We start from the raw sequence: 27,861 nt of genomic DNA on the forward strand, positions 1-27,861 counted from the left end.
CTATTGTGTCCAGGTCTACCATTAATGAGTCAGTCAGTCCCTGGATTTTCCTCATGGCGCTGCCACTCGTCTGAAGGAGTCAGATATGCAGTTTTCTGTCTAATAAAGGGCTACAAATGCTGCAGTTTGTTATTTGTTTATTTTTAGACTGAAGTCAGCTAGAGGCACACAATAAAGCAGAGGATAGGAGGAGGCTCAGTCCGAAGTGAAGTGCAGATGGGGTGGAGCTTTCAGGCAGCTGGCTTCTCAGGCATAGGTGGTGACATACTGGGGCCCCATGTTTCCAAAGTAGGAGCGTTCCCACTCACTCATAAGCTCAAAGTGCACAGGCCGGTGACAGAAATTGCAGGCAGCCATAGACACATCCTGGAGAGGCAGCCCCACCTCAGTCCAGGCTACCAGCAGCTTCTCTAAAGGTGGTAGGAGGTGGGGAAGGAAAGAATTGGTTAGACTAGGTCTTAATCCCTGTGTCACAATACAGATGTGCCAAGATAATGATCCCCTCAAACCTCTCAGATATCTTGGAGCCAGAAGTAACCTCTTCTGTTTGCTCCATTGTGTGCTATGAATGTTACCATTTGTGTGTGGGTGCTGTTATATACAAAAGATTGGGAAGCATTTGACACAATTTAAAGTTGTACTGGCCTGCTCTGGACCACTCTGTAAGTACAGGACATGCTGTGGCCTAAGAAGTGAATCCATCTGCTTGGAAACTCAGCCTGATAAGTTAACACTGACAGTAATGATGCAGTGTCATCATTGTGACCTGGGAGCCTGGGGCAGAGGGAGTTCCTGGAGTGGGTGGGAACCCAGAGGAGAGAACCTGACCCTGTTGTTGGAAGTGCCTCAAGTGTGTGCCAGGGCTCTATCCTTGACTTTGTTTTTATGCTTACTCCCTGGGAGATCTTGTCTAGTCTCATGGCTTTTAAATACCATTTATATGCTAATTCTGAACACTTCAACTCAGCCCAGACCCTTTTGAATTCTAGATTTGTATATCCAATTTTCTTTCTGTATTTCCACCTGGGTGTCTGATAAGCATTTTTCACTTCACATGAACACAACTGAGCTAATTATCTCCCTACCTTCCATCAAGTCTAATTTCAACCTTACCCATCTCAGTTGATGGCAATTCCAGTTGCTCATTTGAAAAATTTTAGAGCCATCCTTTATTTTTCTCTTTTTCTCCTACCACACATCCAATTTATTAGCAAGTAACCACTGGCCAGCAAGTAACCACTGGCTTCACCTTCAATAATTAAAACACTTCTCATCACCTTTAATGCCATCATCAGGTCCTAGTCACTATCCTCTCTTACCTGGATTATTACAGTAGCCCCCAAATGGATCTTTGCTTCCACTCAGTCTCCCTTTCAGTCTATTCTCAACATAGAAGTTGGACCAGTTCTATTAAAATGTGAGTCAACTATGTCACTCTGCTCAAATCCTTCAAAGGACTGTCTATTTCAGAGTTAAAGCCAAAATCCTTCCACTGGACTACAATACCCTACACAGTCTGGCCTCACATTTCCCCTCACCCACTTTTCTGTCTGCCTCTTGCTTATACCACTTCATCTACACTCATCTCTTTATTGTTCCTCAAGTACAGAGGAAATACTCCTGTGATTGGGTCTTCCCTGCCTTATGTTGTTCCATCTGCCTGGATGACCTTTCTTTTGATATCTACCCAGCTAATTCCTTCACTTCCTTCATAGCTTTGTTCAAGTGTCACCTCAATGATCTCTACCCTTAACACTTTAATGCTACAACCCTCCAAACTAACTCCTCCCCAAAAGCACTTCTTATCCCCTTATCCTGCTTTTTTTCCCATAACACTTAAAAGTACCATGCTATAATGCATTACTTATTTTTTAAAGTTTTTTGACTATCTCCTTCCACTAGAATATAGTCTCCAGAAGGATAGTTATTGTACACCTTTTGTTTACTGCTATATCCCCAGCACCTATAACAGTGTCTAACAACAGTACATACTCCCATACTCAATAAATATTTGTTGAAAGAATGAATGAAAGGATGGCTGATTTAAGTAGAAGGTAAAAGGATGTAACCTGGAGGGAAGAGTGAAGGAGAGCGTTCCTATTAAAAGGGAGCATAATTGGCAAAGCACCAGAGGTAAGAAAGTAGAGCAAACTGAGGGAACTATAAGTCACTAGTGTAACTAGAGAAATAAAAGACATGTGGAAAAAAAGTGAGGACATAGAGATCACCAGGTTGAAGGCATTGAAGGTCATGCCAAGGAGCTTCAACTGTTCTATATGCCAGTGGTCTCCAAATTTTGGAGTGTACATTCTATCAATACAAACATTTTATTTTATTTTTTTTATATATATATATGAAATTTATTGACAAATTGGTTTCCATGCAACACCCAGTGCTCATCCCAAAAGGTGCCCTCCTCAATACCCATCACCCACCCTCCCCTCCCTCCCACCCCCCGTCAACCCTCAGTTTGTTCTCAGTTTTTAAGAGTCTCTTATGCTTTGGCTCTCTCCCACTCTAACTCTTTTTTTTTTTTCCTTCCCCTCCCCCATGGGTTCCTGTTAAGTTTCTCAGGATCCATATAAGAGTGAAAACATATGGTATCTGTCTTTCTCTGTATGGCTTATTTCACTTAGCATCACACTCTCCAGTTCCATCCACGTTGCTACAAAAGGCCGTATTTCATTTTTTCTCATTGCCACGTAGTATTCCATTGTGTATATAAACCACAATTTCTTTATCCATTCATCAGTTGATGGGCATTTAGGCTCTTTCCATAATTTGGCTATTGTTGAGAGTGCTGCTATGAACATTGGGGTACAAGTGCCCCTATGCATCAGTACTCCTGTATCCCTTGGATAAATTCCTAGCAGTGCTATTGCTGGGTCATAGGGTAGGTCTATTTTTAATTTTCTGAGGAACCTCCACACTGCTTTCCAGAGCGGCTGCACCAATTTGCATTCCCACCAACAGTGCAAGAGGGTTCCCGTTTCTCCACATCCTCTCCAGCATCTATAGTCGCCTGATTTGTTCATTTTGGCCACTCTGACTGGCGTGAGGTGATACCTGAGTGTGGTTTTGATTTGTATTTCCCTGATAAGGAGCGACGCTGAACATCTTTTCATGTGCCTGTTGGCCATCTGGATGTCTTCTTTTTTTTTTTTTTTAATTTTTTTTTCAACATTTATTTATTTTTGGGACAGAGAGAGACAGAGCATGAACGGGGGAGGGGCAGAGAGAGAGGGAGACAGAGAATCGGAAACAGGCTCCAGGCTCTGAGCCATCAGCCCAGAGCCTGACGCGGGGCTCGAACTCACGGACCGCGAGATCGCGACCTGGCTGAAGTCGGACGCTTAACCGACTGCGCCACCCAGGCGCCCCTGGATGTCTTCTTTAGAGAAGTGTCTATTCATGTTTTCTGCCCATTTCTTCACTGGGTTATTTGGTTTTCGGGTGTGGAGTTTGGTGAGCTCTTTATAGATTTTGGATACTAGCCCTTTGTCCGATATGTCATTTGCGAATATCTTTTCCCATTCCGTTGGTTGCCTTTTAGTTTTGTTGGTTGTTTCCTTTGCTGTGCAGAAGCTTTTTATCTTCATAAGGTCCCAGTAATTCACTTTTGCTTTTAATTCCCTTGCCTTTGGGGATGTGTCGAGTAAGAGATTGCTACGGCTGAGGTCAGAGAGGTCTTTTCCTGCTTTCTCCTCTAAGGTTTTGATGGTTTCCTGTCTCACATTTAGGTCCTTTATCCATTTTGAGTTTATTTTTGTGAATGGTGTGAGAAAGTGGTCTAGTTTCAACCTTCTGCATGTTGCTGTCCAGTTCTCCCAGCACCATTTGTGAAAGAGGCTGTCTTTTTTCCATTGGATGTTCTTTCCTGCTTTGTCAAAGATGAGTTGGCCATACGTTTGTGGGTCTAGTTCTGGGGTTTCTATTCTATTCCATTGGTCTGTGTGTCTGTTTTTGTGCCAATACCATGCTGTCTTGATGATGACAGCTTTGTAGTAATACAAACATTTTAGCACATACCTTCAATCTATGTATATTTTTTATATACTGAAACTTGTATCGTCAGTCTATATGTTAAAGATCCATATTAGTAATGCCTAATTTCCTATTTTTAAGATATAAAAGGTAAACACAAGATTCTAATAGCCCTGCTCATCCTATGGATCATCTTGTATACCTCACATTGGAGACCACTGCTCTAGTCTAGGCAAATAGGAAACATGAAGAGGTTTAAGCAAGAGAGGTAGTCAAATGTTTACAAAAACCCCTCTGATGGTCATTATAGGGAAGAAATTAGGGATCAAGAGAGAAGCAGAATAAATAGGAAGAAATCACATTGACATACTCAAAAACTGGCAATAGAAAAAACATATTAGGCTATAGAGACCAGTTGCAGGATTTCAGGAAGGGTCGGCTGTGGGATTGAAAGATTGGTGGAGTCATCGTAGATGCTTCTCATATATCTTTCCTGCAAAAGCTCAGCGTAAATGGACACTCAGAGAACCGAGAGTACTGAAGACTCTATAATTGAAGCCCAGAACAATTTAGAGGACTGAGCAAAAGATCCAGGAGTCTGGATCATCAGCTGAGGTAGTAGACTTAGTGGTTATGCCAATGGAAGTAGAGACAGACTCCCCGGTTCAAATCTAGTAGCTGTGTGATCTTAGACCCATTACTATATATTTTTATGCTTTGATTTCCATATATATATATATATATATATATATATATATAGGAAATGGAATGGAAATATAATGGAAATGGAAACATATATATATGCTTTGGTTTCCATATATATATATATATATATATATATATATATATATATATAATGGAAATGCTAATAGCATCTCTATCCCATGAGTATTAGGTAAGTTAATACATGCAGTGTTTGGAACAGTGCTTGGGACATGTAAGTACTTAATAGATGTTGGCTAGCATATTTGGTGTTTTTAAATGAATGAATGGCACCTAACTATCTTGTCTTCCTTGAACTCTAATACTGCCTATGCTCCAGACATACAGAATGACTGTTGCCAATGTATGTCCTCTGTTTTCCTATCTCTAGGTCCTTGATCATGGGATTGCCTTATTCTGGAATGTCCTTACACTATACCACGTGTACTTCAAGGTGCAGCACAAGGACTTCCTCACCCACAAAGCCTTCCTAACTTCATGCTTCCTACTTTACCTAGCCCTACGTGATCACTCTCCCTCCAGCTCCTGGAGTGCTAGAGCTCATCATACTGGAGCGGTACTGTCTATGTCTGTCTCCTTTGCTAGACCATCACCTATCTACATGTCTTTTGCCCAACAGAGTTGGAATACACATCTGCTCTATGCCAGGCCCCATGCTAAAAACTGCATCCAAGGAGAATTCAGTAAACTTTAGGTGAATTGACTAAACTGGCATCATTCAGGACACAACTCAACCTACTCGGTAGTTCTACAAGTCTTTCAACTCATTCTCTGTCTTATGTTGTCTTTGTAGCCTCATAGATTGACACTCTTCCACTTCATTCCTACTACCCTACTTTCCAGTAACATCTGCTTATTGTTCTTGATATATCTCAGGCTGCTTCCCACTATTCACCTTGCCTTTCTTCATGCTCTTCCCTTTGCTAGGAATACCACTTCCATACTCTCTTTCTTTTCTTGGTCCAATACCACTCACCTTGTAAGACTCAGCTCAGGTGTTACCTCAGTAGGAAGCCTGTCTTGAATCTCACATGTTGGGTCAGGCCCCTCCTTTCTGCTCCCACAACTCCCTGATGCACTCTTTGTTGAAATTTGATCACCCCTTAAAGTCATTGTTTGTGTCCACTATGGCTCAACTGAACTAGAGCCCTATGGGTCTATTTCTCATCCATTTATTACCATAGTAGAGGGTCTGGCACACAATAGATATTCTAGAAATAAACTTTTAAACTGAATGGCATTCATTCTCTCAACTTCTTCAGATCTTGGGGCTGAAGGCAAAGAGACTGCTATAGACACCCATATTGAGAACTTACCCACAAAGTCATCCATCATCTGAGGGCTGTGGTGGGGGGAGGGTGCCAGGCGCAGCAGCTCTTCACCTCGGGGGACAGTTGGGTAGTTGATGGCCTGCACATAGATACCATGCTTGGAGAGCAGGAGATCACAGATCTTGCTGTTCAATGCTGCATCACCCACCTGGGTTCAGGAGAAAAGCCTGTCAGTATCTGCTAACCTAATAACTAGTTCCATTAAGCAGGTAGAGGGAGCCACATCAATGAACATCACTGAATTTTTGGACAGTTTTTTTCCATAAGGGGCTTATAGTGGCAGCTCCAGAATTTCTATTAAGGAGTTTCTCAGAGGCAGCAATTAAATTTGAAGGGGTTTGGATGGAGGTGGTGCTAGGTACCTTGTCTTGATTCTGTTTGCAGAGCAAGCACACTGGTTTTACCTAGATGGCATGTTAATTTGTGGTGGTTCTGGGTAAGAAGATACCCCCTCCCTAAACTATCTCTGTGGTGCTTTCATTGGGTTAATTAAAAAAAACATATCAAAATAGTCTTTCTCAGTATCCCCAATATTTCCCAATATCTCCAAAAAGGAATACTGGGTTAGTCCAAGGGGCAGTGACTATTTCTTTCTCATCCATAAAACAGTCACATAAAAAATGTCCTTACCACACCCTGACATACTGACATATACAAATAGATGTTATTTAAGAAGTAGCAATTCATTTCTAAAGGCAGTAAATTCTTAAACATAGTTGGGAATCCAAAACAGCTTCTTGTCCCATGATTTTTTATTTTCTTTTTTTTTTACTTCAATTCTTATTAAGAAATGTTTCACATCATGACTGTATTATACATACACATATACACATATACAAACCTCAAACAAATGTCTCACAAAATGATACCTTCTCTATGTTTGATGTATTCCAACATTTTCTATTCTGTTTTTTAAAAATTTTCAATGCTAGTCATAACCTACTAAACTGATTTTGTGACCAACTAATGGTCTTGATCCATAATTTCAAAAACACTGAATTATAGGTCATGGGTACCTAATATTGTGAGGGTCAGGACAGTCTAATAATCATGAGATTACAGCTAATGCAAAAAGAGGTGGTTAATCCAGAATGGCTGATAATTTTTCAAAAAGGTAACAAAGCTCCAGATAAGGAGAGTAGGAAAGCAAAGAGTTGATGAGAAGAGCGGATGTTGATTTGCTGGGTGTGGGAAGGTCCCAGAAGAGATAAGTAAGTAGGGCAATGGTCAGGGTTGGGCTCTCACCCGGATAGGGATGATGTGGCTGGGGCAGGGGATGACAGGAAGTCCCCTGTCCATTAGTAGCTGGCGCATGTGCTTGACATTTCGCTGGTGGGCTCGCCTCAGGGCTTGGCCCTCCTCTCCCTTGAGAAGCTGCACAGATTCCAGAGCTCCAGAGAGCACCATGGGAGGGAGTGAGGTGGTGAAGATGAAGCCAGCAGCATAGGAGCGTATCATGTCCACCAAGTCACTGGAGCTGGCGATGTAGCCCCCCACACAGCCAAAGGCCTTGCCTGGAGACAAGGAGAAGAAGGATATGCACAGAGACTATCATTAGTCTCTAGAGGAATAGGATCATATCCAGGTAACACAAGGATGTGCACCAGAAGCTGGAGCTCCAGACTCCTTTCTCAGGCCTCTGCTTATCTCTCTTTTCCATGACAAGACAGATAACTGATAATTCTGCTGCTTTGAGATAGGACTTTCAAGGTCTGCCATATGCAGTGACTAGATAGGCAGGAGCTGGGTGGGGACCTTTAGCTGGTTAGGCCCAAAAGTGGAACTAAAATGAAATTTGGAGCTGGAGTAGGGAAGGAATTTAGAACCACAACTCTTCATGTACTGACTCTAACCTGGCTATTTGGCCCAGCTTAGCTTTTTTTTTTTTTTTTTTTTTTTTTAGAAAAACCCTCCCAGACTTTATCAGCATCTGCAGTAGGGTGGAAGTGGAAGGAGGGAATCCAGGAGTTCCATAGCCTGAAGCTGTGAATTCTACCCAAATATCTTTTATAGCTTTAGGGAGGAGGAAGGAAAGGGCCTTACAGGGGCCTTGTTTCTGGATTATATATAAAGGCAGCCCAAGGTACTCACTCACCAAGAGTTCCAGAGACAATGTCAATCTTGTGCATAACTCCATCACGCTCCCCAATCCCAGCACCCCGGGACCCATATAGTCCTACAGCGTGAACCTCATCCACGAAGGTCAGAGCTCCGTACTGGTGGGCCACATCACACAACTCCTCAAGGGGACAGATGGCACCTGAGAAAATAGAGGTAGGAGATTACAACCCTTCCCCAGGGTTTGTGACCCATAACTACTTTGGGGTTGGAAAAGGATGAGGGTGTGTATACTCGGGACTATTTCAAACCTCTTTAAATGTGTTGAATGCTTCCACCTCATTCCCACTCAAAGGGTGTGTGTGTGTGTGTGTGTGTGTGTGTGTTTGTGTGTGTGTGTGTGTGTTTGCGTGCGTGTGTGTATTATCCCTAGTTTGCAATCAAAGCTTACCTCTCTACTTTTTACTTCTGACAGTATCTGTCCTCTTGTTTAAGGCATTTCCCAGCCTCATTCAATTTTTTTTTCCCTCCTACAAGTCTGTGTATTTTCACTTAGGGTTGCACTGGCCCATATGATGCCTTTGTTTTAATAAATTAAAAAAAAAGCAACTTTTTGATCTAGGTTAATGCCGTCCTGATTTCAGATCCAATTCATTCACTCAGGCAGGTGCTTTTGGAATCCCTGTCAATATCTTTATACTTCACTGGTCCTCCTTGTTTCTATCTTTCTGGATGTCTGTCATTATCTTTTTTCCATAACCATTTCCATTGTTATTTCTATGTCTCCATTTTTCTGTCTCTGCTTTTGTTTTTCTCTTTCTCTTTTTTTCTCTCCTTCCCTCCCTCCCCTTCCTCCCTAATTTAACCATCTCGCTGTTTGTGTCCCTTTCTGTCTACCTCTTTCTGCTTCAGACTTTCTCTGTAGGTTTGTGTCTCTTTCTGAGTTTCCTTGTGCCTCTATCACTTTGTCTTTTCTGTGCCTCTGTGGGATTGGGTTTCTCTCATCTATGTCAATACTGTTACCTGAGGGGACCCTCCCACAGGCACAGTCTCAGTTTATTGAATGAAAGAGAATTAGAAGTAATCTGTATGTTTCTCACTATTCATACAGATTTACCATTTTCCCACGTTATTCTAGACATCTTCTATGCTTATAATTGTTTATAAGGTCTTCAAATGGCTATGAATCTCATATATAGACTTTGTGGCCACTCTGCATATACAAGAACTCATACATTCTGTCTTTCCCCATCTGCAAAATGCTGAGATGCAGGCAGTTGGAATACAGAAGAACGTTCTTCAGGTGAAAACAGGGGTTCCAAACCAGGATTAAAGAATGTGAGCAACTCTTGGGACAATATGAGGGAAGAAAATCACTGGAAGTGGAACTTGAGATAAAGAGTAAGATGACTCAAGCATCATTTCAATGGGAGAAATTTAACCCTAGAATTGATAGTTTAAGCAGTTTCTGCCAACAAAATAAGGAGCCATTCACTTGCAAATGTAAGGAAGTTAAATGATCCCAAGATGGTTTCCACTAAAGACAATGAATTAGACTAGTTTCAGCTAGTTGTAGAACTGCAGTGGGCACAACAGTAAGTTCTTCACCTATATCAACTAAATTCTCACAGCTACTCTATTACAACCTCCATTTTACAAATAAAGCAACAGACACAGAGCAATTAAGAAATTTGCCCAAGCTATTAAGTTGTCATATTGGGATTTGAACATGAATAGTCTGGTTCCGCTGTTTCAGCATCACAGTTACGTTATGCTGATGGCACTTATATAAGCTAAATCAGGTAATACTATGGACTCTCCTTTGTTTCAGTTGGAAAAACAACAAATTGAAATGAAGTGAGGGCATCTCTCTTTAATAAATCAAGAAAGTGATGCCTAAAACACATGAATTCTGCTCAAAAAGGTAGCAATAGGTAGCAATTTGAGCATTGTTTTAGTTAGGGGAAGATCAGAGGAAGAAGGGTAAAGATCATTTATTTCTACTTAGATCATAACAAATGGGATGACTTCCATTGTCTCTAGTTCTTGCAACCAAATATTTTATGTTGGGGAAAACTGAGACTCAGGGAGTTTAAGAGTTACCCAATACCATAGAACCAGTAAGTGCCAGAGGTGAGGCTTGAGCCTAGGTCTGTCTCACTTGCAAACAAATTTTGATTCCAATGCTTCATACTAGACCTTGCAAAAACTTTCAGCCAATGGTTTGTAAAATTTTTCATTGCAGAAACCAGACACTTGGGTGATTGATATGCACATCATTTCTAATGGAGTATTGTGTGAAGGAATTGGAATCATTTGTACCAGGTGCAAATACTTTGGCACCAATTTACTGATCCAACCAAGACAAGTTGAGTGCTGTCTCTGAACTTCAGTTTTTTAACCTATAAGATCAGTATAATAGCTGCCTCCATCCTTCAGCTTATACTGGCTATATGACCTTGGGCAAGTTACTTGTTTGTGTCTCAGATTCCTCATATAAATAAATAGAAATAATAATAGTACCTACCTCATAGAATTGTTGTGAAGATTAAGTGAATTAATACATGTAAAATACTATAATTTTTCTTGACATATAAAAAATTCTATATGTGTCAGCTATTATTGTCATCATGTTTTTTATGATGTACATACCATCCATGGAGTGAACAGTCTCAAAGGCCACAATTTTAGGTATCTTAGGGTTGGACTCTTTTAGAAGTTTCTTCAGGTGGTCAGGGTCATTGTGCCTGAAGACAAACTTGGCTGCTCCACTGTTGCGGATACCTTGGATCATTGAAGCATGATTGCCTGCATCTGAGTAAATCGTGCACCCTGAAGAACCAGAGGCATATTTCTTAAGCTTCTGTTCTGGTATTTCTACTTCAACCTCAGGACTGACCTGACAGGGGCAGAGAGCCAACCCTCCCTCCCTTTGAAGATCCTGCTCTGCTTCCTTCTCCTCTGGAAGGCTTTTTGACACCTCTTCCTCCCTTGAAAGGACTACCCTGCCTGAAATTTTGACCCCTATGCCCTTCTCTTCAGTCAATTCTAACCCTGATTTGGCACTATCTTGGGGTGGACAAAATTTTAATTTCCCAAGAAGCCCTAGAGTTTCTTGAGGGCAGGGTCTAAATATATAAAATCAAAATATATAAGATCAAGCCGTGGAAAGAAGTTTATCCCAGGGAATGTTTGTCGACTTGGACTGATACTAGATTCTCCCTGGTCTAAATAAAATCCCACCTCTTTCAGGTAGCATCTCTCTGCTTATTGTTACAGGGTAGATACTTAGCAGATTTTCAGTTTGAATCATAAGCTCATGGCATGTCAGAGCAGAGCAGAAGAGCTAATACTTATTCTTCTCAAACTATTTCAAAAACTAGAAAAGGAAGAAAAACTTCCAAATTCATTCTATGCATCCAGCATTACCATGATACTAAAACCAGATAAAGACTCCACTAAAACAGAGAAATACAGGCCAGTATCCCCAATGAATATATATGCAAAGATTCTCAATAAAATACCAGCAAACTGAATCCAATAATATATTTTTAAAAAGTAATTCGCTATGATCAAGTGGGATTTATTCTGGTTTGCAAGGGTGGTTTGATATTTGCAAATCAATCAATGTGATACACCACATCAATAAAAGAAAAAATAAGGATCATATGATCATTTCAATAGATGCAGAAAAAGCATTTGACAAAGTACAACATCCACTGATGATAGAAACCCTGAACAAAGTAGGTTTATAGGGAACATATCTCAACATAATAAAGGCCACATATGAATAAACCACAGCCAATATCATCCTCAGTGAGGAAAAACAGAGTTTTCCTGTATGGTCAGGAACAAGACAGGGATATACACTCTTACCACTCTTATTCAATATAGTACTAGAAGTCCAGGTCACAACAACCAGACAACAAAAAGAAATTAAAGGAATCCAAATGAGTAAGGAAGAAGTAAAACTTTCACTATTTGCAGATGACATAGTACTCTATATAGAAAACTGGAAAGACTCTGCCAAAAAACTGCTTAGAACTGATAAATGAATTCAGTAAAGTCGCAGGATACAAGATCAACATACAGAAATCTGTTGCATTTCTATACACCAATAATGAAGCAGCAGAAAGAGAAATTAAGGAATCAATCCTATTTATAATTGCACCAGAAACAATAAGACACCTAGGAATAAACCTAACCAAAGAGGTGAAAGACCTGTACTCTGAAAAGTTTAGAAAACTGATGAAAGAAATTGAAGAGGACACAAAGAAATGGAAAGACATTCCATGCTCATGGATGGGAAAACCAAATATTGTTTAAATGTCTATACTACCCAAAACAATCTACACATTTAATGCAATCCTTATCAAAATACCACCAGCATTTTTCACAGAGCTAGAACAAACAATTCTAAAATTTGTATGGAACCACAAAAGACCACAAATAGCTAAAGCAACCTTGAACATGAAAAGCAGGGGCACCTGGGTGGCTCAGTCGGTTGAGTGTCCAACTTCAGCTCAGGTCATAATCTCATGGTCTGTGAGTTTGAGCCCCACATCAGGCTCACTGCTGTCAGCACAGAGCCCATTCCAGATCCTCTGTCCCCCCCCTCTCTGTCCCTCCCTTGCTCATGCTCTCTCTCTCTCAAAAATGAATAAACACATTTTAAAAAAAGAAAAGAAAAGGTGAAGGTATCACAATTCTGGACTTTAAGTTATATTGCAAAGCTATAGTGATCAAAACAGTATGGTACTGGCACAAAAACAGACACATACATCAATGGAACAAAATAGAAAACCCAGATATGATTCTGCAATTGTTTGTCAATTAATTTTCAACAAAACATGATAGAATATCCAATGGGAAAAAGACAGTCTCTTCAAGAAATGGTGTTGAGAAAACTGGACAGCAACATGCAAAACAATGAAAGTAGACCACTTTCTTACACCATACCCAAAAATAAATTTAAAATGGATTAAAGACGTAAATGTGAGAGGAAAAATCCCAGAGGAAAACACAGGCAGTAACGTCTTTGACCTTGGGTGTAGATTCTTACTAGATATGTTTCCTGAGGCAATGGAAACAAAAGCAAAAATAAACTATTGGGACTTCATCAGAATAAAAAGTTTATGCACAGGGAAGGAAACAATCAACAAAACTAAAAGATATCAGATATTTTTGTATCTTTCTGTCTCTGGTACTTAGTATAAGGCTAAGTACACAGTAGATGTTGAGTAAACATTTCTTGAATGAACAGATGGACACATTACTTAATTATAAGTGAGTAAATAAATATGTTACTGAATGAAAGAGTGAGAGGAGTGGTATCAAAAGATGAGGCTGAAGAGGTAGAATGAAGCTAGATTATTGAGGACTTTAGAAGCCATGATAAAAAGTTTGGGTTTGGTCCTAAGTACAATAAGGATATACTACAGGGTTTTTGGCAGAAGGGTAATGAAGATAAGTTTGCATAAAAAAAATATTATTCTGACTACCATGAAGAAAAGAATACAGGAGGGCAAAAGTGAATTAAGAAAATGATTTTGGTTTAGGCTAGGATGGTGGCAGTAGAAATGGAAAGACGTTTAATTCTAATGATTGAAGAGGAGGTTCACTGAAAAAAATCCCAAAGAGGTTGGATTTGGTTGGGGTTATGTGTGATCTCACAAAAGTTTCTGAGACGTAGTGGGGATGTTTACAGTGTGCTGAAGAATCAACAGAAGTAAGATAGTAGATAGCAAGTGTGGAGACTTCTCTCAAGCAGTTTGTCTGTTATAGGGAGGATAGAGATAGGGCAGTAGCTAGAGACTGATGAGAGGACATTTTTTTAGATGAAAGAGACATTAGTGTGTTTAAAGAGGAGAGGCTGAAGACACAAGGAGAGAGGGAAGTGATAGATCAAGGTTCCTAAGGAGGCAGAGGAGAAAGAGACAGAGCACCAGCAAAAAGGATTAGTCAACAAGAAAAAGGGCACCTCTTTCATTGTGACAGGAGAGAAAAAGTGAGAGGACATGTGGGGATGTTTGAGTTTGTAGGTAGTTTTTGTCAAGGAGTTGAGGACATTGCTACCTAGGGTCTTCTATTTTCAGGGAGGAAGGAGGTGAAGTCACTTGCTATGGGTGAAGGTGAGGTGGAAGTGTGGGAAGGCTGAGAAGAATGGGGGATTTGCAAAACTGCTTTGGAGATTTGGAGGGCTGACCATAGAAACAGAATTGCCAGACATCATACAGGTCCTGGTAAAGGTTGGGTACCATGAATTTTTAGTGGCTCCCATCTGAGAAATTATATACACCTAGGATTGACATGGAAAAGGTGGAGAGTTATAGTCATCTGTGATTGGAGCTGTGATAGAATGACAGGCATATGAGTTGAGGACATTATTAACTAGAGAGTGGGAGATTGGGAAGATTAGGTCCAGATGGGATCCACTGGGATTGGCTTTAGGCCAAATTGTAAAAGAAAAGAATGAAAGAAGGGCAGATGAAAAATTAGATGTTTGTAGGTTTGGTGGCTGCAAGTTAAAAGAATTTCTGTCTGGTGGCTTCTTTTTTTTTGTGATGTCAGATGTGAGGCTATTTGCTAAGAGTGAAAGAAAAGATAGTCACAGGTTTTAAAAGAGAAGAAAGTTTGGAAAAAGCTAGTATGGAGACATAATAGGACTGTTTATGAGTGTTAAGAGCCCAGTTGAGTTGTGAGGTGATACATTTATGGTGTCAACCATCTGTGAGTTTGGGCACTACTATCACTACTACTCTGTAGTAGTCTTCAGCTTAAGTGCAGAAGGGGAGAAATGAGAAGGATATAGTCATCCAGCTCTGAGGATACACAAAGTGGGTAAGAAGAAAGGGCAATGGGAGGAAATGAACTCATAATAGACGGAAAAAGTGATGAAGGCAGTGAGGCTGCATGCTGTACTGCAGGATACCAACAATAAGCAGAACTCAGGCCCCAGGCTTACCTGGCAGGATCTTTGCCAGGGTGAATAGAGTAGAGTCATTGGCCACAAAGCAGGAAGAGAAGAGTAGGGCTGCGTCTTTTTGGTGCAGCTCAGCCAGCTCCTGCTCCAGCTCCACATGAAACTTACTGGTACCTGAGATATTGCGAGTACCACCAGCTCCAGCTCCATGACGCTGCAGGGTCTCCCTGGTGAGGAGAAAACAGGGTAGACAAGGAGAGGGGGAAAGAAACCCTTGTCAGGCACTGAGGAACTGAGCAGGTTTCTCTTCATTGAGGACAGTGTTGAATTAGTGATCCTTATGAGCTATGTCCTATGTAATCAAGTTGAGGGCAAGATGGAGAAAATGATGACACCTGGGTCCTCCTTCTCAGGCTGATGGCATTCAGGGATGGAGGGAGAAGCTAGGTTGAATGTAAACAGCTTGGAAGACCTTCTAGAGGAGGTCACATACTATCTCTGGCAATACTCATTCTGTAACCAAAGTAAGAGCTCATGGAAAGTGGGACTTGCTTGGCCTTTCATCTTCTCATAAAACTGGACAATTAGGACTTTGTAAATCATGGTTTGTTGATTGACATTGTTCATATCTGAGGATTAGATATGCTGGAAGACCATGAACAAAAGGGTTGGTAGGTAGAACCCAGGTTTCCACTGCTAGCTCTGCCTTTCCCATGTGTGGCTTTGATTCTTCTCTGTATTCCCTGTGTTCCCACAGCTCATGGCCCAGATCTTACTACTCACTGTGTAGCTTGCAAAACCCGAGGGTGTCGGCTCATGCCTAGATAATCATTACTGCACCAGACAGACACATCCTTTGAGGCCACAGAGGCCTCAGAAAAGTGTTGGGCAAAGGGGTATGCATCAGCCCAGCGGTTTACAGTCTTGAACACACGGTAGGTGTGGTCCTGTTTCTTCTCCATGATCTTGTGCCTGAAAAACTGGTCATAATCAAAAACATCGTTCCCTGCAGAAGTAGAGATGGAGATGAAAATAATTCATTTTAAATTACTTCCTGATTAGTCCATATTTCATTGGCACTGTTGATTTTGAGTTCTCCAGTTCTCTATTTATTCATTTATTTGATAAGTCATGAACTTACTGAACCACAGTAACTCTCCACTATTTCATTCAACTATCCCTTTGCTTTCTCACTTGCTTATTCACTCAAGTAATTTATTCATACATCACTTGGGCTGCCTACCCCGGCATGGCCTCCTCTCTTTTTCTAAGGTTAGCCTTCTTACTGAAATCACTACTTCTAGCTTCAGTAAAAAGAGTTTCGACAGATCTGGTCTCTAGTCATTTCTCTGCCACTTCCTAGTTATGTGACCTTGGGCAAGTCATAAATCCTCTCTTAGTTTTAATATCCTCATCTGTAGAATGGGGCTAATATCTTCTTGCAGAATTGTGAGCATTTGATGACAAACAGAATGTAATACACCCAAACTAATGTCTGGTACATAGTAATGTTATTGCAATGATAGTAGTAGTAGTAGTAGTCATAGTAATAGTAATAGCCAATGTTTAATTATATTATTACAACCAGTATTTAACAAGTGCTCATTACATGTAATGCCTTCTCTTAGGGATGTTATAAATATTATTTCATGTATTCCTCACAACAGGTTATTTTTTTAAATTTTTTAATGTTTATTTTTGAGAGAGAGAGAGAGTCAGAGTGCAAGTGGGGGAGGAGCAGAGAGAGAGGGAGACACAGAATCTGGAGCATGATCCAGGCTCTGAGCTGTCAGCAGAGTCCAATGTGAGACTCAAACTCAGGAACTGTGAGATCCTAACCTGAGCCACAGTCAGATGCTTAACTGACTGAGCCACCCAGGTGCCCCTGGAGAGTTTTATTAGTATATTCATTTTACAGATGAGAAAATGGAGACATAGACAGTTTAGGTAACTTGACCAAGATTTTGCAGCAAGTAAGTGACCTACAAGTAAGTGACCTAGAGTTTATTTTTTAAACTGCTACTAGTACAAAATGGAGCAATACTATTTTCAGGATAAAGTGCCATAATGTATGCCAAAAGATTTGTTAAACTCTAGAACTCTATACATGAGACAGAAATCATGATTGTTGCAAATGACAACTTACATGGTAGGGATGTAAGTTGGTAACATCTTTGCTGTAGGGATGTTTAGAAATATGTATCAAGAGTTTTTAAAATGCAAATGCTGACATACTTAGAGAAATATTTGCAGCATTTTTAACAGAAAAATGATTGACATCAAGAACTTATTTTTTAATTATTATTTTTTAAAAATTTATTTATTTATTGTGAGAGAGGGGGAGGGGCAGAGAGAGAGGGGGGGAGAGAATCCCAAGCAGACTCTGAGCTGTCAGTGCAGAGCCTGATGTGGGGCTCAGTCCCACAAACTGGGGGATCATGACCTGAGCTGAAATTAAGAATCCCACATTTAACAAAATGAGCAACCCAGGTGTACCCAGAACTTATTTTTTAATAATTCTGAAAAATAACTATGAAAACTTTTCACACCAGTAGAAAAATGGGCAAAGAATATAAATAGAAAATTCAATAAATGTGGAAGAGGATGCTTAATCAAGGAAAATCAAACTGCAAAATCAAATTTTTACCCATGTTGATAATGATTTAAAAGTTTGATAATATCAAGTGCTGGAGAGGGTGTGAGAATATGGATACTCTCTTTGATAACTGGTACACCCCTTTGGAGCACTAATTGACAATATTTATTAATACTGAAATTGTACACAACCTTACACCCTAAGAATTTTCACCTCTTAATGTTATTCTAGAGAAAAAAACTTACCTATGTGCATGAGGAGTATATTCAACGTTGCTTGTTACATCACTGTTTGTAATAGGAAAAACTAAAAACAACTCAATAGAGGAATAGCTAAATAACCTCTAGTATATCCATACTGGGTCTAAGATAATACTATATATTATCATTGAGTACACTTATATGTACATAAAACCAACATACAATATAAACCAGAAGAAAATTTGAAAAATTGAATGAAAAATTGAATATAATAACCTGAATAATAAATGCTTGATTAACTTAATTGATGGTATATCCATGCTACAGAAGACATTTCAACCATTAATAATTATTATGCAGCTCTATGCTTAGGGACATGAAATGATGCCCATGACATATTGTTAGGTAAACAAAGCAAGATAACAAAACTGATAGAATAAAATCCCATTCCTAATAAAAAACATGCATATGGAGGGAAGCATAGGAGGTGTGTGGTGTGTGTGTGTGTGTGTGTGTGTGTGTGGTCAGTCATGGGAAGATATCTGGAAGAAAATATAACAAAAAGGTAATCGTGAATGGTGGAGCTCTGAGTGATTTAAATTTCCCTCTTTATATTTTCCTGTATCTGTTGAAAAATACAATGATTCATATTCCTTTTATATTAGAAAAAGGCCAAATTGCATTATGAAAAATTAATATAAACACTATAAAAACATACAAGAAAGGGAAAAGAAAAGGCTCTCAGTAAAGGATGAGTTTTTGAGGGAAGCAAAGAGAAGAAATATAGGAGTAAACCTAGTATTTAAAGAGCCTTGAAAACAGCTAGAAACATTTCCATAAACCTAATTTTATTTCTTCCTCATGATAACCTGTTGAGGCAGGTATTAAAATCTCACTAAAGGGAAGTGACTTACTTGCCAAACCACAAATATCCAGCAAGTGCCAGCATTAAAATTTAAACCTAGACTCCCTTTGGTTCCAAAGCACTTACTGACATTTCCTCTATCATTTCAGAGGCTTCTTCAGCACTTTTTCCACATTCCTACCTCTCTATATCCACCTCATCAAACTCACCAACCATGTTGTTCTGAACCAGGTGTGTGACCTTTTCTGAAATTAGCTCTGGCTCCGGAAGACTGGACAATGGATTTCTTAGGCTGGTTGAGGCCAGGGAGCTGTGCAGGTCTGACAGAGAGTGTGGGATTCATTGGCCATGAAGAGAGGGGAGAAAAAAGAAAGCATGTGCTGTCCTTTTAAAACTCAATACAACATGAAAATTCAAGTTTATGAAGTAGAGAAGCCTGCAGAGAGAAGAAATATTCTGTAAAGGGAGCCCCTACTCATCTCCTTAAGTGGAAACCTGTGTCAGAACACCTTCTATAAGGTGTTATATTTTCCTCATTAGAATTTTCCCTTGGGTTAAGTAACTGGGGCTGCCACCCTGCATCTTGCAGTTGGGAGGTATATGCAGGACAGTGTACCATACTCTTCTTTTCTGAATGTCATTAAAATTCAATTTTGAAAGTTTTACCTTTAATATCCCAAAAGGGCCTATGAAAAATATCAACACTGTGATCATCTTTCAAATGTGATTATCTTGAATAGTCTGTGTGGGGAATAAGCTTAGGAATTCCCTGAGCCTGCACTGATGGGTTAACAAGGCATAAAGAATTATAAAGCCATAGGATGCTCACACTCAAGTTTGGATAAACAAGATTAGGTAAACAGGTATAGAGAGGGCGGGGCAAAAGCCCCAATACAAAGGTAGGTGAGGTAAGTAAGATTAGGTATTCAGGGCGGATACACCCCCCAAAAAAGCTGCTTTCACACGAAGGAAGGACCAATTTATGTAAACAGGCAAATAGGGCTATAGACCGCTACTGGGTGAAGTTGCCCAGAGGAGAGCTAATAAGCAAAAGAAAGGTGCCTTGTTAACCCTGAGGTAGCATGCTTTATCTGTCTTATCCCCTAGGCTAGCTAAGGTAGACAGACACAGTCTGCCATTAACAACCATCTGCCTGGCACCAGGATTTTGTTTTATATTGACCCAAACCCCTAATACTGTATTATCTTTAAACCCCTCTTTCCCTCATGCCCATAAGTTAATGTTCACAGACTTACTGTCTCTTTGTGCATGTCCATCACTATGTTTGTAAGCCTTCTGATCCTAATAAAAATGGAACAAGGGCCCTTAATCGGGGCTCTTGTCTCCTCCTGGACCTTAGCCATCTCTCACATTTTAATCCTGCATCTCACTTTCTTGCTGGACAAAAAAGAACTTTAGACCCAGAGTATACGACAAGTCTGCACCAATTAAGTTGACCTGGGCTTCATGCCCTTCTGAAAGATGTATCTGCTTCTAGCACTTATTCTTTCATGCAAATCCAGATTGTCATAGAGTGGTATTGCTTAAATGTGGGAACCCAAACTGTTGGGATCCATTTAGCCACTTGGGATAGAGGAGGAAGAACTCTAGAGGGCTATTTTAGACTAATAGCTAAAAGTTACAAGAGCCTATGCACATATGTGTGTTGGGGAGGGTACATTTCAGTACACTGTCTAAGCTATTGCCTACCAGGGTCCCTTTGGAAAAGACTGGACTTCCCATCATGGGATGTGTACTAGCTGACCTTGAATTAGCCTAGCTGAGGACTGTGATGAAGTGAGTTCAAGCATTAGGAGTAGAAGCTGGATGAGGTGGCACTTGACTCCAACCTGTCTTGAAAGTCTTTACATCCTCCTGGACTTCTGGAGCTGCCTTCTGCACAATCTTGCTCTTCCCATCCTGGAGTTCTGACAGCATAAAGGGACAGTGGCTCTTGGCCCAAGATGGAGAGTCTATGCAAAGGCAAGAGAGTAAGTAGCAATGCATTTCCAACCATACGTTTAACAATGATTACTGAAACCTACTATATCCCAAAGCTCTATCTCAGGCTATGATAGAGATACAGAAATAGATAAGTCTTGGTCCCTGTGCTAAAGGAGCTTCTAGGCTGGCATAAATGGCATACACTGAAGACACATTATGAACAGTGCTGGAATGAGAGGGAGGACATGGGCTATGAAAGTCTAAAAGAGGGAGTGGACATGACCCAGAATTGGAATTGGACAGGCTGGAGGTATAAACAAGGCTCACAGAGGAGATAGATGATGCTCAAGTAAAGTGTCACATGAGAAGTATGAGATACATGGGTGAGGGTCATTTGACAGGAGTAAAGACTCAGAAGCTTGAGACCATAGAATTGATCCAGGTAATTTTAAGTAGTTTCAGCAAGACTGGATTATATAGAGTGTGAGAGGATGGGAGTGAGACTCTCGTGAGAAATATTGGCAGAAGTCAGACCCCAGGTGAATTTTGGGATTAACTTATTTGCCTCGACACTTTTCATATGAACTTTCCCATTTGTTAGGTAATGATGGCCAGTATGACTTGGCACTTTGTCTCCAGGACTCAAACATTCTCTCCAATTTGCCATAAACTTCTTACCTCTTCCAGCCTTGGTTGCCTTAAGGTGGATTTGAGAACTAGTTGGTCCTTGGGTGGTCAGGATAGGACAGCGTCCAATACCAAACAGGAACTGGTGAGTCTTTATCATCTTGCCCAGGAGGCCTATGTGGCCCCGGGAAAACACCGGACAGCACTGTAGCAACATGACTGCTGCTACCATACTGAGCCCGAAGTCCTGCAGAAGATGTGGAAGAGATGAGAGTCCACCATGAAGGCCTGGCCAAAAGCCAAGGGTCATTCCTGTGTTTGATCCTTCCCACCCAGTGCATGCTGCCCTCCCAAGAGATGTACTTATCATCCTTCCATGGCAAGAACTTTTCCCAATGTAAAAATGTACCAATAGAGCATCAGGGAGGAATAAGTAAGACAATGACCATTAGACAAAGTGATAAAGGAAAGTTCCAGCTGAAGGTCAGGAAGCCTGAATTCTGATTCAGACTGCCACTGACCCCTTCTGTGATGGTGAGGAGTACTAAAGTGTGATTGTGTGTGGCAGGATGAGAGCTTACAACTTACCAACTCTTTGATAACACTTAAGGCTAAAAATCTTTCTAAGAATATGAGCCTCAGCCAAGTTAATATTCAGCCTGCTAATGCAGACAGATGCCATTGGCCAGGGCTCCTGGGGTTTGGCTTAGAGTGTTTCCTGAGCAGGTCCAGCCACCAAGGGAAAAGGAGTTTGAGACCACAGGTACCAGCTTAAGTAGATTCAGGGAAATAGGACAAAAAGGCGGGCTTTAGGCTCTACAGGCCATGTGCCACTAGACTGGTATTTTGCTTTCTTTGAACTTGCAACTGGATTTTAGAAAAGGACAGTTAGAGAAGGAGATGAAAACAAGACCCAAAGGGTCTGGGAAACAAGTCTATGGGATAATGTAAGAGGCAGAGGCTATGATAGAGAAGAGAAGGGACAGAACGAAGATCAGAAAAAAGAAACCAAATACTTATAGTAGGCATTCAATAACTATTTGCTGAATTTAAGAGTAAGTTAATGAATGAACAGGGACTCAAGAGGAATAAAGAAAAGAAGAGCAGGTGAAAGAAGAGTCAGAAGAAAAGAGAAATTGGGAAAGATAAAAATAGGAAAGTAAGAGAGAACAAAGGTACAGTGATAGTGGTGAAGTTAGAAGACAGAAATTGTGGGGCACCTGGGTGGCTCAGTGGGTTGAGCGTCCGACTTCGGCTCGGGTCATGATCTCACAGCTTGTGAGTTCGAGCCCCACATTGGGCTCTGCACTGATGGCTTGGAACCTGGAGCCTGCTTCGGATTCTGTGTCTCCCTCTCTCTCGGCCCCTCCCCCACTCGTTCCATGTCTCTCTATGTCCCTCAAAAATAAATAAACATTTAAAAATTTTAAAAAAAGACGACAGAAATTGTGGGGAAGAAAGAGATCAACAACATAGGGAAAAGGGATAGGGTAGTTATATGAACAGGGAGAGGAGGACTTATCCAGAAAAAAAAAAGCAAACAGAAAAAAGGATGATGGGAAATACAAAAGGATAAGCAAAGAGACTTAGATGAGAGAGAGAGAGAGAGAGATTGAGTGACAGAGCAGAGGTATAGGCAGAGACAGACAGAGGGATATAAAATGGACATGAGGAGAGATGGAAGTAACTACAGAAACTACAAAGACTAAAATAACTGAGAGCAGGAGAGGAGAGAATACAGTAGGAGCAGAGAGTCAGCAGGGTTCAAAGATAAAGGAGAAATGCTTCCAGAGAGAGTAGGGGTGAGGGAGAGAAACACAGAAGAGTTACAGGAAGATGAAATCAACCCCACTGAGGGAGATGAGAGAGAGGCTGAGCAAGAGAGAAAGGAGTAGAGACTAGATCAAAGAATACAGATGGCGAGGTGGTTAAGGTGGGTTTAGGATTAAGATGAGGGAGGGGTAAGAGATACAAAAGAGAAAGACAATGAACATGAAAGGAGAAATAGATTAAAAGGAAAAGGGCAAACTGGAGGTCCAATGTCATCCAGTGAGACAAAATATGGGACAGGACAATAGGAGAGATATGGGAGAATGTGGAAAGACTAAGGCCCTGGCACCACCAGAAGAGATACTGAGTAGAATGTAGCAGGACCTCCAGTATACAGAACTTTATATTGGAAGGCAAAAATGAACAGGAGGAACTCATGGCCCTGTCCTCATACCGCAACCTCCTTCATATCTTACAGAGTATCATCCTTCCCCCCCTAATTCACAAAGCAATCTCTTCCCCTTGTTTATCCAAGAATATTCTCTCTACAATATTCACAGGCTGTCATGGGAACATAGGTCAGTATGTGGGGCAGGGACTATGGGCCCTGAAATTGGGAAAGGCCAAGGTAGTGAAAAAACTAAATGAAACTCATGTTAAGCCTTTAGAACAATGCCTAGCACACAGTAAGTTTTCAATAAATGTTAGCTTTCCCTACTTCAATTTCAGCTTCCCAACTCCCTGTTGGATGTTCTTGGAAAGCCACTTCCCCTCTCTGGTTCATAGCTTTCATCAGCTGTCAAATGTAAGGCATTTATGGCTAGTTCATGAGGTAGGTAATGAATTGGATCTAATGCCTACCTCATGTAGAGATATGAGTCCCCCTTTCCCCTGCCTGCCTGCAAAGGCCAAAGCACTTAGGGCTGAGTCTGCAGACCACAGATAAAGCTCCCAGTATTTATCACCATTGGGGTCTGACCACTCCCTAAGTTGAGACCAGGGTGTGGGAGAGGAGGGGAACTCCTTTTTAGAATCATTTCTGACCATCTGGCTGGGGCTAACTCTGGCTAAATTTGGTAAGGATGGGTGGATGGTCCAGGGAAAGGCAGGCAAAGAAAATGGCCAGGTTCCAGGCTCTTGAAAACTCCTTTTCCCAACATCGACACTGACAACAATAATGACAACAACATTGGGGTATGTAATGGGAAGAAAATCCCCCAAGATTGGAAGAAGGGTCCTGTCCTACCTTGGAATAATGGTGGATTATGGTTTACTCCCACCCCGTGTATAAAAATGAAAGAAAACATATTGTATCTGTCTTTCTCTGTATGACTTATTTCACTTAGCATAACACTCTCCAGTTCCTTCCACATTGCTACAAAAGGCCATATTTCATTCTTTTTCATTGTCAAGTAGTATTCCATTATATATATAAACCACAATTTCTTTATCCATTCATCAGTTGATGGACATTCAGGGTCTTTCCATACTTTGGCCATTGTTGAAAGCGCTGCTATAAACATTGGGGTATAAACAAGTGCCCCTATGCATCAGCACTCCTGTATCCCTTGGGTAAATTCCTAGCAGTGATATTGCTGGGTCATGTGGTAGATCTATTTTTAATTTTATGAGGAACCTCCATGCTGTTTTCCAGAGTGGCTGCACCATTTACATTCCCACCAACAGTGCAAGAGGGTTCCCCTTTCTCCACATCCTCTCCAGCATATATAGTCTCCTGATTTGTTCATTTTAGCCACTCTGACTGTCATGAGGTGGTATCTCAGTGTGGTTTTGATTTGTATTTCCCTGATGAGGAGTGATGTTGAGCATCTTTTCATGTGCGTATTGGCCATCTGGATGTCTTCTTTAGAGAAGTGATGAATGGATAAAGAAGATGTGGTTTATATATACAATGGAATACTACTTGGCAATGAGAAAGAATGAAATATGGCCTTTTGTAGCAACATGGATGGAACTGGAGAGTGTTATGCTAAGTGAAATAAGTCATACAGAGAAAGACAGATACCATATATTTTCACTCTTATGTGTATCCTGAGAAACTTAACAGAGGACCATGGGGGAGGGGAGGAAAAAAAAGTTAGAGAGGGAGGGAGCCAAACCATAAGAAACTATTAAAAACAGAATAAACTGAGGGTTGATGGGGGGTGAAAGGGAGGGAAAAGTGGGTGATGGGCATTGAGGAGGGCACCTGTTGGGATGAGCACTGGGTGTTGTATGGAAACCAATTTGACTATAAGTTTCATATTAAAAAAATAAAAATAAAAATGAAAGAAATTCAATACACTCATCATCTCTAAGGGACTTTTGACAATGATATTCTGAGTGACCTGGGAAAATACAGACTACTTCTTTGAATTTGTTGAATTATCAAGTTCTTTCAAGCTTCAATTCAAATTTCTCTGTTCTGATACTCCTTTCCTCAAGTTTGTCCAGCCTCACTCTGCCTGCCCATCTTTATGACACATAATCTTATAGTCTAGTTACCTTCAGCTCTGTTTCCATTCCATTTCACTATCTATCATGGGACTGTAGTGTGTAAAATTAAATCAAGAAAGTATTTTAGGCAATTTAGGGTATTAAGAGCACAGCTTTGGGAGCCAGACATTTTTGAATCCTGGCTGTACCGCTCACTAGCTCTGAGACCTTAGAAAAGTTATGTCTCTTCTCTATATCTTATATCTGTAAAATGTAGATAATAACAAAGACAATTTACTTCACAGGGATGTTGTGAAGTTTTGGCAAAATAATCTGTACAAAGTATATAAAACAGTACCTATTTTAAATACTGAAAAATATGTTAGCTATTATTTTTATTTTCTATACTTTCTATGTAGAGAAAGTGAAGGTACATCCAAGTAAAGTCACATCATGAATACACTAGACTAGTTCACAAAAATTGATTCTTGTCTCAATTCTGATTTTTGTCCTTATCCTATTACAACATACTGTGTGAACTTGGGCTCTGTACTTTTCTTCTCTGGGCCTCAATTTCTCCATAGACATTGGACTAGATAACTTCATAGATTTCATCTGGTTCTAATAGTGAAACACTGTTGTAAATGCTTCACATGCACTGACTTATTTAATTCTAACAACAACACTGTGAGGTAGACACTAATATCAATTTTATTTCAAACCTGAGGAAACTGAAGCCCCCAAATATTAAGTAACCTGTCCAGGTGACCAAGCTAGTTAGTAGGAGAGGCACGATTCAAACCTAGGTCATCTGGCTCCAGAGACTGATACCTTAACCATTATGGATCTATGATTCAAATATTACTACATATTTTCTTGACTGAAAGACTGACTCTAGACATCAATCCCCTCTGCTGCACTAACAGGCCCCTTTCTGGGACATATGATTTTGGACTTTGACAAATGCCTTTACGAAAGGAACAGATTTCTAATTGTAGTGGAATTTCAGGCACCGGTGAGCATTCATTCATTCATTTCATTTAACTATGCACCCATTGTGTGATAATCCTTGCCAAGGATCTTCTTAAAACAATGCTTTTAACAAAAGGTATAATGGTAAAACTTCAGGCCACGTGACATATTATTACTTGAAGGTGTTCCCTGCACCTTAAAATCCCCTTTCATGTCAGCAACCAATCTTTAGTCCCAGAGATCAGAAGGGCCAAGCACAACTCTATCCCAGAAGAGAGCCAGAAACCACTCATTGCCACATTACTTGCTATTTCCCCTTTGTGGCCTGCTTTGCAAGAATCAGTTTGGAGGAGATGTGATCACTTCTCTTCAGGAATTGGAAGCATCAGGCCTTACTTCCCCTCCTAGTATCCTCCCACCATCATGGAAGAATCATAGAGAATTTTAGATACTTGGAATCATAGAACCAGAAATTTTTAGAAACAAAAATTTAGAAGACCACAAAATCAAAATCAGAAGAGGTTGTGGAAGTCATAAGACAAGCCCTCTTTTCAGAGAGTGAATGACTTGTCTAGGGTCTCACAGTGAATTGGGGTGAGAATACAAATCTATTGACTTTCAGCATAGGGCCCTTATAGTGACACAACATTCCTCTTCCACCTTCTCCCCTTTATGCTAATTATTCAATTCTCAGTTCCTTCAAATCTCTCTCTACCCAATTCATCCTTCCCATCATCCCCACATTCCCTCAATTTTCTCTCCCTACCTCTGGCCATCTAGGCACTGACCCGTCGAGCTCTGCCATCATCTGAGCAGAGAGAAAGAGTCAAAGTGAAGGAGAAATGGAGAATTGTTGGAATAAATATCAAGACCTTTTTCTGGGAAACAGAGAAGAAAAGGAATATAGATACAGACAGAGATTGAGAGATACAGAGTATAAAAAAGAGAAAAAAAAAGATTGGGAGAAGAATATACAGACAGAAATCAGACAAAGGAAAATTAAGAGAAAGCTAGAGTGTCAGAATTGAAGTGAAGTGAATGATCTTAAATACCAACAAAGGAGGGGAAACAAGGGAGGAAAAGACCAAAGAAAGCCAAAAAATATATAAAGAGAAAAAAAGAGAAAGAAGAGAAGGGGATAAAGAAAAGAAAGAGAAAAAAGAAAAAGAGAGAAAAGTGAGAGAGAAAATGACAGATTCTAAGGAACAAAGTTAGATCTAGTGAGGCCAGAGAGTCAGCGTATGCAGCCTTGAGGTGGGCAGAAGACCAGAAAGAGTGCACCCAGGCTGAAAGCAACTCTTACCTGTTGCCCTGCACTGAGGACGAACGAACGACGGGTGGGTGCTGTGAGTCAGGACCTGGCATTTATCCCTCCCCCCTTGGCTCAGCTCCACCCTTCTCTCCTGCTGGCCAGGCTATCCATTGGCCCCAAA

General features: G+C 40.6%; 1 protein-coding gene across 3 annotated transcripts; it reads right to left on the reverse strand.

The window, feature by feature from the left end:
* Positions 1-120: 120 nt before the first annotated feature.
* ALAS2 (5'-aminolevulinate synthase 2) lies at positions 121-27,861 on the reverse strand. 3 transcript variants are annotated; one of them, XM_047843608.1, is made up of 11 exons: positions 27,732-27,861; positions 21,302-21,497; positions 20,530-20,652; positions 18,889-18,999; positions 15,802-16,024; positions 15,061-15,245; positions 10,749-10,928; positions 8,134-8,298; positions 7,284-7,552; positions 6,024-6,186; positions 121-410 (listed from the first exon to the last, which is right to left on the reverse strand). In XM_047843608.1, exons 2-11 carry the CDS (start codon positions 21,480-21,482, stop codon positions 247-249), a joined length of 1,764 nt encoding a protein of 587 aa, XP_047699564.1. In that variant the 5' UTR covers positions 21,483-21,497; positions 27,732-27,861; the 3' UTR covers positions 121-246. The 3 variants fall into 3 exon arrangements, with proteins under 3 accessions (XP_047699564.1, XP_047699566.1, XP_047699567.1); XM_047843610.1 differs by lacking the exon at positions 18,889-18,999; XM_047843611.1 differs by lacking the exon at positions 10,749-10,928.

Source organism: Prionailurus viverrinus, chromosome X (assembly GCF_022837055.1).
Source record: "Prionailurus viverrinus isolate Anna chromosome X, UM_Priviv_1.0, whole genome shotgun sequence".
In the NCBI taxonomy this organism is placed as follows: Eukaryota; Metazoa; Chordata; class Mammalia; order Carnivora; family Felidae; genus Prionailurus; species Prionailurus viverrinus.